The following is a 16,938-nucleotide window of genomic DNA, read 5'->3' as shown; positions in this document are numbered from 1 at the left end:
AATAGCGAAATAATCTACAATATATGTAGTTTTACAAATAGAATTATGAAACCCTTGATTAGTTTTTGCATAAAAATGATAACAATTTTTTGAAATCAACACAATACTAGATAATTAGTCGGTTGTGTGTTTTAAAGACTTTATATATGAAGTTGTGACATTTTCAAACACAACTTTGATAATTAAATGAAATCATTTCTTGAATTTACTTAATTTATGCACGAGTAGGTCAATCAATAATTTTGATATTATTAAAATTTTTATATCTATTTTTATTACTATTGATAAATTAAATTGAGTTTTTTTTTGATAAATTGTCTATCAAAATAGAATTTGACGAATTATTTGATATAGTCGTCTCTTATTTTATCAGATAATTTTATTTCTAATTATATGGTCATACATTGTACCTTATAAATTAGTTTTTGAAACATTGTTTTTAAAATACTGCAAAAAAAAGTAGAAATTAGGCGGTGTGGTACAAACTCCATGAAGCGCGTGAGAATCGAATTACATTCAAAGAATAAATTTGGTACAAGGAGGGGGCGCATTGCGCACTCCTAATTTTCTGGCTGAAGTTGGATTCCGTTGAAATTCCTATATTGCCCTCCAAGGGGATATATATTTGTATATTCACAATTTTATTTTGATTTTTGCCCCAAATTTGTTTTGTTCACCAACGCTACAAACCCTAGAAACACAAATCCCAAATCGGAAGCTGTGAGATCTGAGAAACGACAAAATAATGAACCCAAGGTTCAATATTCTTCCCAGAATTTGAGGAGAGGTTTGTGATTTCCATCTCTAGCGATTCGGGTTCTGTTCTTTCAGTGCTCAATACCTTGACGTGCAGTGTGTTTGGGGTATTAATTTTACAAGTTGACAATTCTTTGTGGAAGAGTTCAATGGGTTTTTTGTTTCATTTTGATTGAATTTATTAGTTATTTTTTTGAATTTATCGCGATTTAATGTTGACTTGCTTAAATTTTTATGCTTATGCCAAGTAGGTCTTGTTTTTCTGGTTAAGTAAATTTCTTGGGATTTAAGTTGATCAGTCTTTTTCTTTGTGCTTAGGACATGAATTTGATGATTATTTTATTAGTTTATTGATCTTTAATGTCTTTTTTTTTTTTTTGAAGGGTGGGGGGGGGGGGGGGGGGGGGGGGGGTGTTGGTTAGGATCGTTTCCTCTCTTTTGGCAATGATCTTCTAATTTTTGGCATTTGATGAATTTTCATTTTCCCTGTGTCTGAGGGGATTATAGAGTTTTCAGCATAGATCGTTATGATGAGACACGGATTCCAAACTTTATACCTTGCTAAGGTTATTTCTGATCTTTCAGACTTCAGCCCATTCTATGTCTAAATTTATGAACCCTATTTATTGCATTGGAAATAAAGGATTTTTATATTTATATACAGTTGTTTATCTATCATAATCATCGTGCTAAGTTTTAAAAGGTTGATGATTGGTTCCATGTATTTAGTCTGTTGTTTTTATTGTGATCATTTTTCTTTTGTGGAGTGAATTAGTTTTAGATTTTTGTGGACAAGTTCTTATTCTTTGGTTTTGACAGGGATTAGATACTGGTTTTTCTATAATCATCGTTGGTCATGAAGTTCAGGAAGGGGAGTAAGGTGGAGGTTATGAGTAAAAAGGTGGTGCCATTCTCATGGCGCTGTGCTGAAATAGTCTCTGGTAACAAGTTTACTTACAGTGTGAAGTATGATAGTTATCAAGGTTCTTCAAGTGAGCCTATTGTGGAGAGAGTGTCTCGAAAGGCTATTAGGCCTTGTCCTCCTACCATGGAAGGCATTGTTAATTGTGAAGTCGGTGATGTTGTGGAGGCTTTTGGCAATACGTCGTGGAAGATTGCTACAGTCTCAAAGGTTTTGGACAGAGATCTTTACTTGGTGAGGCTACTTGGAACACCCCAGGAATTTAAGGTCCACAAATCAAACACCAGGGTCAGGCAATGTTGGCAAGACAACACATGGTTTGTGATTGGAAAGGTATTTTTAGATTTTTTTTCCTTTTCTTTTTACTGTAACCTCCATGTGAACTTGCTTATGGTTTGTTAAATGTCACTGGTACAGTTTTAGGACTTGGACTTGTGTTATTGTGTTATATATCAGGTTTTTTCATTTTGTTTTTCATATTGTTCTCTGAAGCATTTTTGTTATGCCTCCTGGGCTTCTGCAAAATGCACTCTATTACCTTATGTCTTCTTCATGTATCTTTTTTTCCATAATGCATAATATGGATTTGCATGTCAGTAATGTAGTTTGCTCCTACAGGGCTCTGGAATGAGTGAAGATGTGATATCCTACAAGCTGTCAACTCCAAATTGTTACCAGAAGAGAGACTTCCAATTGTTGCAAGCCAACAAAAAGATCAAGACACAAACAGGAGATGATTGTTTTGACGTTCAAGGGAATGCAGGATTGCAAGAAACTGATACAGTCTCTTCTAGGATGCAGAAGAGAACATCTCCATACAGTTCCTCCCTTCTTGAGGCTTGTGCTGGTAATGTCAAGAAAATAAGAGGTATTCAGAAAGAAGGTAGGCATCCAAGATCCACTCCAGTCCCAAAGCGAGAAAAGGTAGATGCTGTTGCTTACCCGCGAGAAAATCTGGGTGCAAAGTACATGCATGCATCCCCTAACAATAGATCAATTGGATATTACAAAGCGGAGAGGCAAAAATTAAACGGTTTGGTTGGATGTTCTTTGAAAAGAAGGTTGGAACCTAATGCTTCTGATAGTGATGAATGCTCTGTTGGTAGTTGTAGTGTTACTAGCAAGGGTCCAGATAAGTTCCCCACTAGTCACTTTGTTGCAGTTCATCCTCAAGTTACAGACACCTTTTCTAGTGATGCAGAATCCTTTTATGGCTCAGGAAATCAGGAAAACTGCCACTTTCCTCCAGAAGAGGAATTGGCAGAAAATATTCATAGACTAGAGTTGCATGCATATCGCCGCACTCTAGAGGCATTTTATGCTTCTGGCCCCTTAAGTTGGGAACAAGAAGCATTATTGACAAATCTCCGTATTATGCTTCATATTTCAAATGATGAACATTTGACAGAGCTAAGGAACTTAATTTCTACTGGAACTGGTATCCATGTTAGTTAACAGTTGAAAGATTTTTTTTTTTTTTCCTTTCAGTTTAGGATCCTCTTTGTTTTTCTGTTTTTTTATTTTTTTTTATTTTCACGTAAATCTATTGTAAGAAGCAGGATGATATGTTGCAATTTGTAGTTCCTGTCTCAGTTAGTTGGATCTTGTACATTTTGGACGAAGAAATGAATGTATCAAGTGTCATTCTGGTTCAATCCTTTGGTTTAACATTTTGTAACAATAACTTTCAATATCGTTTCAGTTATTAGAAGTTTGTATATGAAATGCTATGTATTATTGGCAGATAAAATTGTTCACTGTTTATCTCATATTTATTTTGTGCACTGATAATTCTATGCTTGCATCTGGTTTCAGATTTCCTTGTTGCTTCATTTATTTTTGGAATTTAATCTTCATTTTTCATTCATTTCTCTGTTTGATGGATCACTGGAAGGATATCATAGTCTAAGTCTATATTTACTGCAAATGATAGATCAAAGCCAGCTGCTTTGGTTTATGCTATAGCATCTACAATTAGTTTGTTATATTGAAGTTTTTCTTCTTCCACAAGAAACTTGCTTGGGTTCTAGCATGTTGTGAAAGCACCTGTAAGCTTTGTGGTTAACTATGTCATGCTTGTGCGGTAGTCTCGGAATATTAATGAGGTTATTAGATATCAAAAAGACTGCTGGAGACAATGGTTGTTTCCACTTTTTGCACTCTGATTTGTTAAATGTTATGCAGCTATTCTTGCCATTTGGCTTTGATGAAATGTTATCATTCTTTTTATCAAATTTGAATAGCTTCGGTTTCCTCCATACAACGTGGCAGCATATGCAAGTTCCCTATTAAGGTTGTTATTGATGAATCCCCATTTTCCAGGGCCACAGTTGGAGGCATGCTTCCATTGCTTCCAAAGGTCTAAAGATGATGATTGGATTCCTGCCTTTCCCTTGGCATAAACAATGGGGCAATAACTGCATCCACTTTCCCACAACTAAGCCAATTCATGGTCAGCCTTTGGCATCAATGATTATACTGGTTCACCAATGCATCTCTTGTCTGAGCTGGATTTTATATTTGTGAAAATTTTCTTCTGCCGGAGGAAATAAAACCAGACATAGAGAAGCTGCGATATTTATCCTGACGTGGAAGGTTCTTGTCAAACTTCTAGTTCGAAATTACACATTATTGAACTTTTCCTTCCTGTTATGTGTTATTTCCGTGCACATATTGTTGTTTCCCAATTCACATAATTATGCTATTCACTGATCTCATATCATTTCCATCTATTCTACCTAGATAATTGGAACTTTGTATGGTTTGCATGATTTTAGTCCTTAGTTTTAGTTGAAAAGAGACGTGGTGCAGAAGCTTAAGATTACTCTATACCAACTCTTGTACAGTATGAAGGCATAGTTCCTTCATGCATAATTTTCAATGTTCACTGGGTGCCAATGGAAAAATGAATGATAATGCATATGCATGCATATTAATAAAAACTGTGCATTTGAATATGCCTTGAAGTTCCGATACCGGCCTCAGTCAGTTTGTTCTTGGTCTGGAAGTTTGCTTAACTTTACTCGTATACTTTTTATGGTCCTTAGGAACATCTGCCTCTTTATCTTTCAAATTATGTTTCATACTTCTTTAGATGAATCAGATACTAGGATAGCAAATGCATGGATCCCAATTGCATATGGTTTTCCATTTCTCCATTAAGCTCTTTTTGCTATGCAAAAATGGTTACGGGGTGGTGACCTGAGCAGTGACCCTACTTTTGACATTATTGCAGCCCTACCTAACAATTGGAACTAAAAGACTCCTTTTGCCGTAGTCTCTGAATCCAGTGATGGATGATCATTGTCAAAAAGGAAACTAAAAGACTCATTTTCCTGTCTTCATTATTTATTCCTTTTGAATGGAGATTTCTATAGGTCTTTTGTAGTCTTTTTGCCTGTTCTGTAAGAGTTAGCTTAACATGAAATTTTGCATTACATGCTTAATTGACAATACCCTGTTATAGGGTCTAGGGAGGGTAAGAATGAAGCCTAACGCCACTGCAAGGAGGATGCTGGTCTGTAACAACTCACAGTGGTTGTTCTTATATTTCAAAAACATTCATATTACTAGGAACAACAACACAAACCTCAATCCTGTTAAGTGGGGTCGATATGCAAACTTTAGATCTACTCTTAAGTCATTTATGTCTATGGCCATATCTTCTATAAGAGAATTATATCCTATGTTATGTTCAAGGGCTTCCTTCCAAGTTTTCTTTGGACTTCCGACTCTTTTGCTACAAACTTCCTCCATTTCATCCTCGCCTTACAGGTACACTTATTTGTCGTCTTCTCACATGTCCAAACCATCTTATCAGAAATAGATAATATGTTGTACTTTATTTATCTATTTATTGAACTAAGCTTTGAAGATGGAAGAGGGAGGTACTATAGGCTTTTCGAGGCTTTTACCTTTGATGCAATTGCACAAACCATTTTAATTTTTAGCTTTTTAGTAAATTGACATGGGTATTTTTAAGTAAATATTCTTGGTCTGTTGGGAAATATATAATCATTATGGCTGAAAGTATAGTCCAGACTTAAATACAGATTCAGCTTCGACTTGTAATGAATCCATATTAGATGGTCAAATTCTTGAGAATGTTGCATTTCACAATAGGAATCTCCTACTATTTCTTTCTTTGTGTATGGATGCTTTTGAAAAGCAATTTAGAGATTTGGTAAAACCAAGGAGTAGAGGCAAATCCCTAATTCATATGCTATTGACTCCAGACTAAGGCATGGAGTTTCTGCTGAGATGAGATGTTTGATTGCCTTTTTTAGCCAAGGGAGGAAAGCCAGTTCATAAATTGCTCCATCAATTTGCAAGATAGCATTTGTATTGATTGAAAAGTAATTTCTTTAGTGGATTATTTTAGATGCAATCATCCACATGTAGGTGTCATTATATTTAGTTGATGAATTTTCTCCCGTATAAGTGTGATCCATTACTTTGCAGTAGTACTGTTTAGACATGAATTTGCATGGCCGTATTTATTTCTTATGCATAAGCATGGATGTATGTATTTCTGCAGTATGCCCTGATTGGTTTCTAGGCATGTAATGTTTCCCCATCTTTGGAAGTGGGGTCCTGTTCAGCATGTTTTGAGTCCAATAGAAACATTCTGTTATATCATTTCTTCCATATTTCTGAATATATAAGTTCACGAATGTTTTTTCCAAGTGAGATGGATCTTTATCTTCGCTACCTTCAAGAAGAACCATTTATAGGTGGTGATTTGTAAGAATGGTATCATTAGGGTGCCTATATCGACTATAAAAGCTGGACGTGGCATAGAAATATCAGTGTAAAAGTAGGGGAAAAAAAAAGTTTGTGCAGGAATATATTGAAGCATGTGAAATTCGTGACTACCTTCTGCTTACTGAAATGGGAGGTGATTGTACTTGGTAAGAGAACGCAACATTTGTTTGCATTAGTTTCTTTTCATCTAGTATAGCTATTATGACATGAATATTTATTTTCTTTTTCCGCTTCCATTTCTATCGGCTGATTTTTTTTTTCTGTTTTCTATATTTATCCAATGTGTTCTAGATTTCACTGGGGCCTCATTCTGGATGAGAAGATTATGCCGTTCTTTTCATGATTCTTTTCAGATATACAAGTCTGCAGAAATCCCAAGTGGAGGCTGCTTTTAATTCACCACATTTTCTAGGATTTGGACATATGTGGGTCCATGCGAGAAACAAGGTCTGTCTAACATCTGTTATATCATACCATTCCTTGTTATGGTCATTTCTGGATAAGTTAGTAACTTTCTCATTCTATACAAACAAAAATACTGGAGTTTACTGGTGCACTAATACTTCGGCTCGGAGAGTGGGGGATTAGCAAGCACTTAATGGTGTACTAATGCTCCCATATGTTGTGAAAAACCAATTTAATCAGTAGTTAGGATGACATTTTTATTTTTGAAGTTAAAGAGTTGTTGGTTCCCAACTTAAGATCTCCACCATTAGCAGAAACACAATTGAGAACATTATAAATAACTTTAAGTGAAACATATTGTAGAGAGGTAGTGAACGGGAATGGTAACCATGCTGCACCTTGTTTTTTTGGAAACAAAACTCAGTTTGACAACATTGCAAATAATCATCATTTGCACGTGGGCACTAAGTAATTGTTGTTCTTGAGTTTGGGGCGAGTTTACACTGTGCTTATTTAGTATGTGTGGTTTGTGGGCTATGGCATGCCCAGTGCCTTTACCTAACGTACATACACCTAAATGGTAGTGGCTACAGGTTCTCATCGCTAGCAAACAAATTTTGATTTGACAAGTTTTTGTTTGAGAGCTTCAAATGGATTTTCTTATATATATATATATATATATCTTTTGTTGGTGGAGCTTCAGCTCCTGCTCCTCCAATTCATATGGGGGCAAATTTCTTTTGTTTTGTGCGGTGTAATCCAGGAATTTTCTCCAAAGACAAAGCCCTGATCTATTCCAAGTTTGAGATTACCCATCCTCGATTCATTGAAAGCTGAGGAGGAGAGTAAAGAAGACCATGGACTGAAACTGCTCTCTCCATTTAAGAGGAATATTTCGATAAATTTTTGGTTTATAGACTTAATTTACCGAGAGATTATAGACTAACCTAATAAAAAATTGACACATCACCATAGTTGCAAAATTTGGGTGCTATGTTAACTATGGTTAGAGGTGAGTTTGCAAGAAGTATAAAAAACAAGTACTTTTTTTTGAGGCGCTCGGCTTAGTTTACAATCTCTTGAGTCTAACCAACCAAGAATTTCTCGTATATTTCAGGTGCATGTAAATGAGATGAAAAATTGAAGGGTGTGCATGTGAATGAGGCAGGCATCAAGCAGGCTAATGATTTCTATACCGACAGACAAATTGCGGACGGACATTTTACCACCATGCTGACCCCTATAAAGGAAGAGAACAATGCAGAGCTATCAACGGCATCCTCTCCATTGCTTGCTGCAAAGTCTAGCCACGGGATGGATTCCTGCTCAAATTGGGAAATCCATCTAGACCAGTTTTGTGGGACTGGTGCTTGAGACATGGTTTGTAATATAGATTTAGTGTTAAAAGGCAGAGATTAGCTTAGGAACTATGGCTTTGGGGGGTGTATACCTAACTAGCTAGCTATTTGGGGTCCCACCATTGATTGAGGTGGTTACTTTGTGAAATTAGAATTGTTGTACTTGATGTGGCATGAAAGTGATTTTAAAGTTGTTTCAGCCATTCAGCTCTGTGCCTAAACTGTACGTGCTTTTGAGTGGCACCATTAATTAATAATAAAAAGTAACCAGGGTGCGTTAAAATATTATATATATATATTCTTGTGTAGTAGATATGAGAAGTGTGATTAAAAAAAGACAAACTAGCATATTAAAAGAATACTTTAAATAAATATTTTATACAATTTTTTTAATCAAAATTTTTATAAGTACAATTATAAAATTGTGTTTAAAAAAAAGTAAATGATAAAGAAGTCGTTTATCTTTGCAGCCATGGCCCCTTAACTAAATGTATATTTTAATCTCAATAGTTACATATTTTTTTTGTTTAGACTCTAAAGTCAATTGCACCTGAACTTATTTTTAATTTTAATTTACAATTATAATTTTTAATCAATTACACATAATAAATTAAAGAGTGTAATTAAAATAATATAAAAAATTAAAAATATAATTAATTTAAAATTATTTTTAAAATAACAAAAAATTCAAATATCTAAATAAAAAAACATACAGAAAATTAATATATATATTTAGCCTTAATACTTAAAATGACACTTATCATCTCAAATGTCACCTCACCTCAAGTATTAAACCTGAACGTCCAAAGGGCATTCTGCTACAAAGCAAAATAAGTTCTAAGCCCATTTTGAACTAAAAAAAATTGTCACACCAACTTCGCCCAAAGGCAAAGGGCTGTTCAACATCCACATCCAGTTAATTAAAGCTTACGGACCTTTTCACTCTCCCCCAAACAGGTCCCAAAATTTTGACATGCTATATGTTTGTCTCAAGGGCAGTTCCACATCATCCCACAAACAAATACATAATCAAATATAAGTTCCATGATTCACAAAATATCATTCAAAAACCCCACTAAGAAAACCCAAAATCCTGATAGAAAATTCTGGCACCAATGCATTCTCCAAAGGGAGGGAATCAGTCACGACCCAGGAGAACTCAAGGGGATCTACTCAAAGGTGTCATCATCGTCATCCGGAAGCGGTTGACTTGCAGCAGCAGCAAGCTCAGCCTCGTGCCTGCATTAAACACCAACCATCATACGCATACAGTGCACGATCAGAAAGCAAATAGCAGTAAAAACATAACATGTATGCATGCACGAGAAGGAAAATATGGGACGGAAAGGAAAAACCAGGCTAAGTGATAGCTTCCTTTGAAGCTTCACAATTCCAGGTTATGATGCAAATTCTGCCAAAAGACATCACAAGCATTTGCTTCCCAAAATTGTTAAAGAACTTACTGTTGTTGTGCAGCCAAGTCAATGTGCACTTCCGGAGGTGCAAGGGCAGGAGACTCCACAAAATGCAAGTTCGGATCCCTACAACCAAAAAGATTTGATAATGGAATGCCTGAAACAATCATATAGCTAAGAGAAACTACTTTTAAGGATATTGGTAAGAGAGACCATCTTTATGGTTATTGGCATTTACCCTGCAAGCTTTCTAGCGAGGTAAAGAAAAGGCTTCTCAAAGTTGTAATTGCTCTTCGCTGAAATCTCGTAGTATTGCAAATTCTTTTTGCGATGGAAAGTAACTTGCTTTGCCTTCACTTGCCTATTCTTTACATCAACCTTGTTTCCACAAAGTACAATAGGAATGTTCTCGCACACCCTTACATTGACAACATTAAAACGACTTTATCAATATGTTGCAACAGTCACTCTAACCTAATCACAGTATAAAGAATTAGGATATCTGGATTACCTGCAAAGGTCCCGATGCCATGTTGGAACATTCTTATATGTTAATCGGGCAGTCACGTCAAACATGATGATGGCACATTGCCCATGGATACTGCACATAATAAAAATTTTCAGCACAACAATTTATGAGGCTCAAATGTTAAAATTTATCCAAAAAAGTTAATCTACACTACTACAATTTTCAACCATAATATCCATATATACCATGCATCAAAATTAACTTCAAATTACTAAAGACAATTCTTTTTTTTCCTCAAACCTCTTTTCCAAGCCTATCATGCACTTTAATTGTTGATCTAGCAGACAGAAAACTTTGAATTACAGACTCTATCATGGACTTTTTTATATCTATAAATACCACATGTAAAAATCCTTCCATTTTTCTATTAGACAACTTAATAAATAGAAAGCCTTAATAGTTAACCTATCAAAAATAAAACCAAATCATTTTTTCAGAGAGTTTTGTTTTTCGTGTTGAATTTTGCTCAATCACCATCTCTCCAAGTTACATAGCATGCCTCATTTGGTTGATCCCTCTATAAATTTTACAACTTTGGCCATCTCATTTATTTTTGTAAATGAGCAATGGAGTGATCTTTCTCCACTCATTAGGTATCTTCTTTAATTTAAGAAATCACATTAAATAATTTGCTAACCCTAAATGTCTCCTTTGTCCATTCATTTCTATGCCTCTATCAAAAATATGTCCAGCTGTTTCACCTTTTTTTAACTCACATAACCTCATTCTAGCAAATACGTTTAAAGAAAATATAATTGCGATCTTCATTCTATCTATGGCCAAATCCCCTATAAAGCTATTATATAATGAAGAAAATGAGCAGAAAAATTAAATTTTGGCTAATTTAAACAAACAAAATAAATAGATTTCCTTACTAGTATCCATCTCTAAGGCCACCGAATTTCTCCTGCCCAGCAGTGTCCCAGCAATAAAACCGAATTTTCCCACAGTTGGTGAAGAAATCCAGAGGGTGAACTTCCACACCAATGGTTGCTGCTCACAATTAGATGAAAAGGTGATGTAATAGGTCCCATAAACATAGATGTAGATAACATAAACTGACATAATATACAGTGAAAGGAAAAAGAAGGCCCTTTCTGCTGCAGACTTACGCTCATATTTCTTCTCAAATTCACCAGTAAGATGTCTTTTCACAAATGTTGTTTTTCCTATATCGGACAAACAAATGATTTCAGCCAAAAGTAATTTCATTGCAGCTAGATCCAGAACCATAAAAATCACAAAAATCAGCAAAGTTAACATCGAATCTAAATCAATAATAACCAAATGTTGTTTCTAGAACCTTCTGCAAAAGAACTATAGTTCTTGAGTAAGAATACGTTTTTTTACCCAAACCAAATTAATTAACAGCTGGTTGAACCAGCATTATTTTGCTATTTTTTTTTTTTAAATTACCACTGGTTCAACCAGCATTTCCTTACTGCTTTTAAAAGAACTGCGGGTTCAACTAGCCCTTCTTATTTAAAAGAGGAGCGAGTTTAACCAGTGGTTTTATCCACATAACCAATGCAGCAATAATAGTTTAACAAGTGGAATAGCCAATCAAGTTTAACAACACTTTTATGAATAATATTAGCTTAAAAAAATGATAAGAATACTCGAACTTTAAAGTGAAAGAAACTAAAAACAGACATCAACACCCCAGATATTAAAAGAATAAACCAACGGACATAAAAGTGTTAATCTTCAATAAGTTTAAATTTTATGGAGCAACCAGAAAAAAAAAAGTAGTAATGATCGAAAATTTTACAACCGCACTGTGTTTGGATCTTGTATTTGCGGAGGGTAAAGTAAGAAGGCAAGAGGACGAGGAAAAAAGGAATCGGAACTAAATTTGTTTATTTGTTTGGTTGGCTTATTAAAAGACTACAAATCAAAAGATTTCGTTTTTTGGTTACCATTTCCATTCCCTATGACAGATCGAACAACCAAACTAAGCATTAACCTAATTCCAATTCGCAAACACAATGAAACATCTAAAAACGCTCCAAAACTCGAACTTCTGCTAACAATGACGAATCATAAAAATTAAAATTCTTTCTTGGCAACCGGACGGACGAAGCCGATTGTAAAAAACAAGAAAGTTTTATTACCTGTCCCGCCGTCGCCAACAATCACAAGCTTGAAGTTGGGATAATCGACAGTTTGCTGGCTCGGTAAAGCCTGCAGAGCACATAGCAAGCCCAAATTAGCACAATAAACATCCATTTCACCGGAAGAAAGAGCGGCGGAATGAGGGGCCGTCGACGAGAAGGGAAGAGGAGAGAGGAGAATGGAGAATTCACCATGGTTTAGGGCTTCGCCTCAATTGGGAGGTCACGGAGAAGGCAAGGGTTTGAGGAATTGAGAGAATTCTACCGCGTCGGTAGGTAGGTAGGGCTTTGCTTTCGCTTTCTGATTCGAAATCGAAACCTAAATAAAGGAAATGGCGTTTCAGAAGGTCGCTTCAGTAGCTTTAAGCTGACGCGACCCTATCCACCGTCCGATCAGATTCATCAGAACATTCCCATGATTGGACTCACTGCCCGGGCTTGGGCTTGGGCTTATGAACGCTTTGCTATGTAAATGTAAAATTAGGAGCCCAAAACCTCTGTGATTTAATTTTTGTTTTGGCATAAAGAAAAAAAGGGTTTTCGTTAGAATAATTATGATTGATTTAAAATAATCCTATTTTTCATTTTTGACTTATCTCCACAACAAAACTTCTAAATTTCTACTTTTTTTTTTTTATCGGTAAGAAAATATGTATAGATCAAAGAAACTGTACAAATATATTGGACATACCCAAAAAATACAAGAGTCAAAAACTAATGATCCATAATAATAGACTTAAAATGGACTAAAACATTAAGATATATAAAAAAAAAAAAACTCTATATATATGTTTTAATCCTTTTGATTTGATGATGTTCACATTCGATCTAAGACTTTCTCGTTTGACCATATCTTTTGTTCTCCACGGGATAGACAATTTGCTCATTACCATTAGTGAGAAATTAAGGGTTTGATTTTAATTTTAAAGGGTGTTGTTTTAGAGTTTTGAATGGATTATAGCTTGATAAATCAACACTATGACACATCAACAAATTAGGATGCACAATATGATACCATCCCAGGGATGGCTTAGTATAAAACCTATCTTTATGATTAAAAGATGCAGAAGATAACACATACAACAAAACTATATTTCAGTTCTTACTATATGATTAACCATCAAAGGACTAAAAAACTTCAAACTTGGAGCTGGTAGTGGTGGATCAATATATAACACTGGTTAGGCTGGCTTTCACATCTTCTTGAGGGGTTTCCGGACACTGAGCAGCTTCACATCATCAAGAACAGGCCCACAAAGGGAGGAGAAATCATCGCTTCTCATGGTATAGAACGTGCTATAGAACATAATTCGGGTTCTGGGGGAAACAGCCACGAATCGGAGGACAGCCCGCTTGTACCCGCCTTTCCCCTTGGACTCGTAGGGCACTTTGAGGGTGGCTTTCCCGGCGAAGGCCTCGACTACCATGGAGCCGGCGCAGGCGTTGTTGGCGTCGCCCACGGCGAAGAAGAGGTCGTAGGTCTTGCCGGGGATGGTGCGGGCGACCTGGGCGATGGCGCTCTCTTTTCCGGCGACCAGCTCGACGGCGCGCCGGCCCTGGGGGACGGAGAAGTGGGCGGCGTCGATGTACTTGACGGCTTTCAGGGACTCGACCATCCAGGCGGGGAGGGGGGAATTGTCGTCCTCTATGTTGGGTGGAACCAGGACGCCCCATGAGGTGTTGGGGAATATGTATGGCCCCTCTTCGAAGTCGCCGTTCTTAAGGACGTTCTCTGCAAATGTTTAAGAGAGCGACCCCTCAGTCAACGTTAATGGAAACTGTTCGGTTAATTTGAGTAATTTGGTAACGGAATTATTCAACTGAACCTAATAAAGGTTCAATTTTCACGCAATAAATGATTGCTGGATGAAAGATCGGTTTTTTGTTTTGTTTTGTTTTGTATTGTAGGAATCTGCCGCGACCGATGCCTGATAACTCAAAGATGAACAGAAATCATGGGTATTGGGAAACTCACTGCTGGTAGGTCTGGGAGGATAGAGAGCTTTAATGGCGACGGAGTCGATGAGAGGGCCACAGGCGGGGTCCTCCTCGACCCCGGGATTGTGAATCACGATCTCCGCCACGTCAAACACGGCTCTGAAGGCCCAGGCGTAGGAGTCCCAGCCGTTGCTGCTGTAGAGCGTCTGCACCGGGAGCACGCCGGAGTCGGGGGCGACGGAGACGTTGAGGCGCTCCTCCTGGGCGCAGGTGCGGGCGGCGGAGAAGGTGAGCGAGTAGTGCATTCCCGGGGTGACCTTGACCCGCTGCTTGATGGAGGCCTCGTTGCCCAGCCGCACGGCAAAGGCCCCCTCCGGCACCACCAGCAGCATGTCGCCTTGCTTCTGCCCGGCCTTGATGTACTCCACGAAGCCGGAGATCTCCCAAGACGGGATGGCTTTGTAGTTGATGACCACTGTTCCCTTCATGTCCGAGGGCTTTGGGCTGTGCTCGAAGTTGCCGTTCGGCAAGAGTCCTGCAAATCAGAGGAAGATTTGGGATTACCATGTGATTCTGCTGCTGTGTGTCAGGGCCGGGGACAGGCCAACGCCAAGGCCAATGCAAAGCCTGCCCAATGAGAAGATTGATCAGATGCCATTGCAGGCCTTACAGCAGCCCTGACACCGCCACCATTCGCTTTTCGAAGACGACATCTCATTAGTTATGTTATACTCTACCCATGTGAGTCTCTCCAGCTATTTATAGTCAACTTTTTACTATTTTGGTTTCCAAAAAACATCATTGCCCTTTGGTTTCCATTAACTTATCCTCTTCTTCTACGCATTAATTATGACTCAGTTGCTCAAAATGCTCGTAGGATCCATACAAATGGATCATTTAACAGACTCCTGTATTGAATCTAAACATATCCACGAAGAATACACAAGTGCACAAACTATAAACAGGACTGTGTTTACTGGCTAGATGAAGTTTAAACACGACTGAGTGTGTGAAAACGTGAATTAATTAATCTGACTCTGAGGTTGTTGATCGTATAAACAACTTAGACAACAGAAGAATGATGTTTTTATGGGTTGGAATGAACGCAGCGGTGCGGTTTAATTAGGCTCTTGTAAAAGAGACGGACATTGATCACTTTGTACTGGGACAGTTGGCTTGGCTCAATAATCACCTTACATAACACACAAAGCATCAAGCCTGGGCATATCAAAGAAAATTAGACCGCAGAATCGGGGTAAACCGGTCATTTAACGCGTCATTCAGCAGCATATATATTGCTAAAAGATCCGAGAGAGAGAGAGAGAGAGAGAGAGGGGTCAATGACATCCACCGCCGGCGACTGGAAAATCTGACTACACCTCGCCGCCGGTGAGCGCCAAAACTTACCGTCGATGAAGCATAAGGCGGCGCGGAAGGTGGCGCAGAGAAGAAGCGCCACTAAGCTGCGGCTGAGAGCTCGCATTTTCGAATCTCCGATTCAGACAAGTGTGTGCGTGAGAGAGGGAGAGATTTGTGATTGAAAGGAGAAGGCGGTTGCAGGCTGGCTTAAATGCATGCCGGGCTCCGAGAGTGCCCTCAGATTCCGGTGAAATAACGGGACTGCCACTAGTGACCTCACCGTCACGTGGCGCTGCGTAAGGCCACGTTTGGGTTCGGCCATCGCGAATTTTATTATACCTTCGGTTGGGACAAAGAGCTGTGCGGCGTCACGTGGGCCTCACTCCCCCAGTCCCCAGGCCGCGGCAAGGCTGGATTGAAGGTTTTGTTCCTTTTGGGTATTTTTGTCATTTCGCCTTAAAACGCGTTCTATGACCGAAATACCCCTAACATTTTTAGAAATAAAAACATTCATAATATCTAAGCAAATATAAAAACAACATGATAAAATTCATAAATACTGTCAAAATTTATTTTCAGGATTAAATTAGGAAAAATGCCCATAAATTTTATTATTTTGATCGTGTGATACTTCTAATTCAGACTTTAACGCATTATGCCCCTCAACGATATAATTTTGTAATAATTAGATATTTTTTTATTTACGTGACTACACATATTGCATGATTGAACTTAAGAATATCTAATTGTTGTAAAATTAAATAATTAAAGGACAAAATGGGTCCAAGCGTAAGTTAAGGGTAAGGGTGACACGATTAAAATAATAAAATTTAGAAGCATTTTTATATTTTCTACCTAATCATAATTCATGATAGATGGATTAACATTACTTATGCTTTAGTATAAAGAGTTTATTTGACGAAACACAAAAATAAAAAATGTATATCATTTTCCATACAAAATGGTAGCGAAAATAACAATGCAATTATTAAATCAAAATATATTACATGATTAATCTGTTCTATAATAAACTAGTCATTATAGTGACTAAAATTAAAGGCACTAACTAATTTATTTCAAATTATAAAATTTAGAGACTCATAATGTAATTTATTTTATTAAATTATATGAAAATAAAAAAATTAATAAAAAGTCAAAATTGAAGGCAACCATTTTTTTTTTTTATGACATGAAAAACTCAAAAGACCCCTCTAATAGAGTTAGCCTTCAACCTTGACATATCTCATCTTATTTAAAATTCACGGTCTGTCTACTCCACGATTTTAAATGAGCAAATAAGTTTATCGCGGGTCAAAGTTCATGAACTTGCCGACTTGACTTCTTGACTAGACACAATTAATTATGTATTTATGTCGAA

The 16,938-nt window shown here is 37.1% G+C and overlaps 3 protein-coding genes across 4 annotated transcripts; 1 reads left to right on the top strand and 2 right to left on the bottom strand.

Moving 5' to 3' along the window:
- Positions 1 to 650: 650 nt before the first annotated feature.
- Positions 651 to 3,994, top strand: LOC127813230 (uncharacterized). 2 transcript variants are annotated; one of them, XM_052354095.1, is made up of 3 exons: positions 651 to 787; positions 1,576 to 2,011; positions 2,297 to 3,994. In XM_052354095.1, exons 2-3 carry the CDS (start codon positions 1,613 to 1,615, stop codon positions 3,131 to 3,133), a joined length of 1,236 nt encoding a protein of 411 aa, XP_052210055.1. In that variant the 5' UTR covers positions 651 to 787; positions 1,576 to 1,612; the 3' UTR covers positions 3,134 to 3,994. The 2 variants fall into 2 exon arrangements, with proteins under 2 accessions (XP_052210055.1, XP_052210056.1); XM_052354096.1 differs by lacking the exon at positions 651 to 787 and adding an exon at positions 1,174 to 1,322.
- Positions 3,995 to 8,915: 4,921 nt separating this feature from the next.
- LOC127812644 (GTP-binding nuclear protein Ran1B-like) lies at positions 8,916 to 12,622 on the bottom strand. The gene is made up of 8 exons (XM_052353131.1): positions 12,456 to 12,622; positions 12,264 to 12,333; positions 11,262 to 11,318; positions 11,025 to 11,142; positions 10,132 to 10,221; positions 9,859 to 10,038; positions 9,669 to 9,746; positions 8,916 to 9,444 (listed from the first exon to the last, which is right to left on the bottom strand). Exons 1-8 carry the CDS (start codon positions 12,456 to 12,458, stop codon positions 9,375 to 9,377), a joined length of 666 nt encoding a protein of 221 aa, XP_052209091.1. The 5' UTR covers positions 12,459 to 12,622; the 3' UTR covers positions 8,916 to 9,374.
- A 650-nt stretch (positions 12,623 to 13,272) lies between these two features.
- On the bottom strand, positions 13,273 to 15,759 carry LOC127812643 (protein DUF642 L-GALACTONO-1,4-LACTONE-RESPONSIVE GENE 2-like). The gene is made up of 3 exons (XM_052353130.1): positions 15,609 to 15,759; positions 14,239 to 14,736; positions 13,273 to 13,995 (listed from the first exon to the last, which is right to left on the bottom strand). Exons 1-3 carry the CDS (start codon positions 15,682 to 15,684, stop codon positions 13,457 to 13,459), a joined length of 1,113 nt encoding a protein of 370 aa, XP_052209090.1. The 5' UTR covers positions 15,685 to 15,759; the 3' UTR covers positions 13,273 to 13,456.
- Between the last annotated feature and the right edge of the window lie 1,179 nt (positions 15,760 to 16,938).

The sequence above is a fragment of the Diospyros lotus genome, chromosome 11 (genome assembly GCF_014633365.1).
Source record: "Diospyros lotus cultivar Yz01 chromosome 11, ASM1463336v1, whole genome shotgun sequence".
Lineage (NCBI taxonomy): Eukaryota > Viridiplantae > Streptophyta > Magnoliopsida > Ericales > Ebenaceae > Diospyros > Diospyros lotus.
Note: the sequence above shows the minus strand (reverse complement) of the source record. Positions and strands in the feature narration are given on the sequence as shown.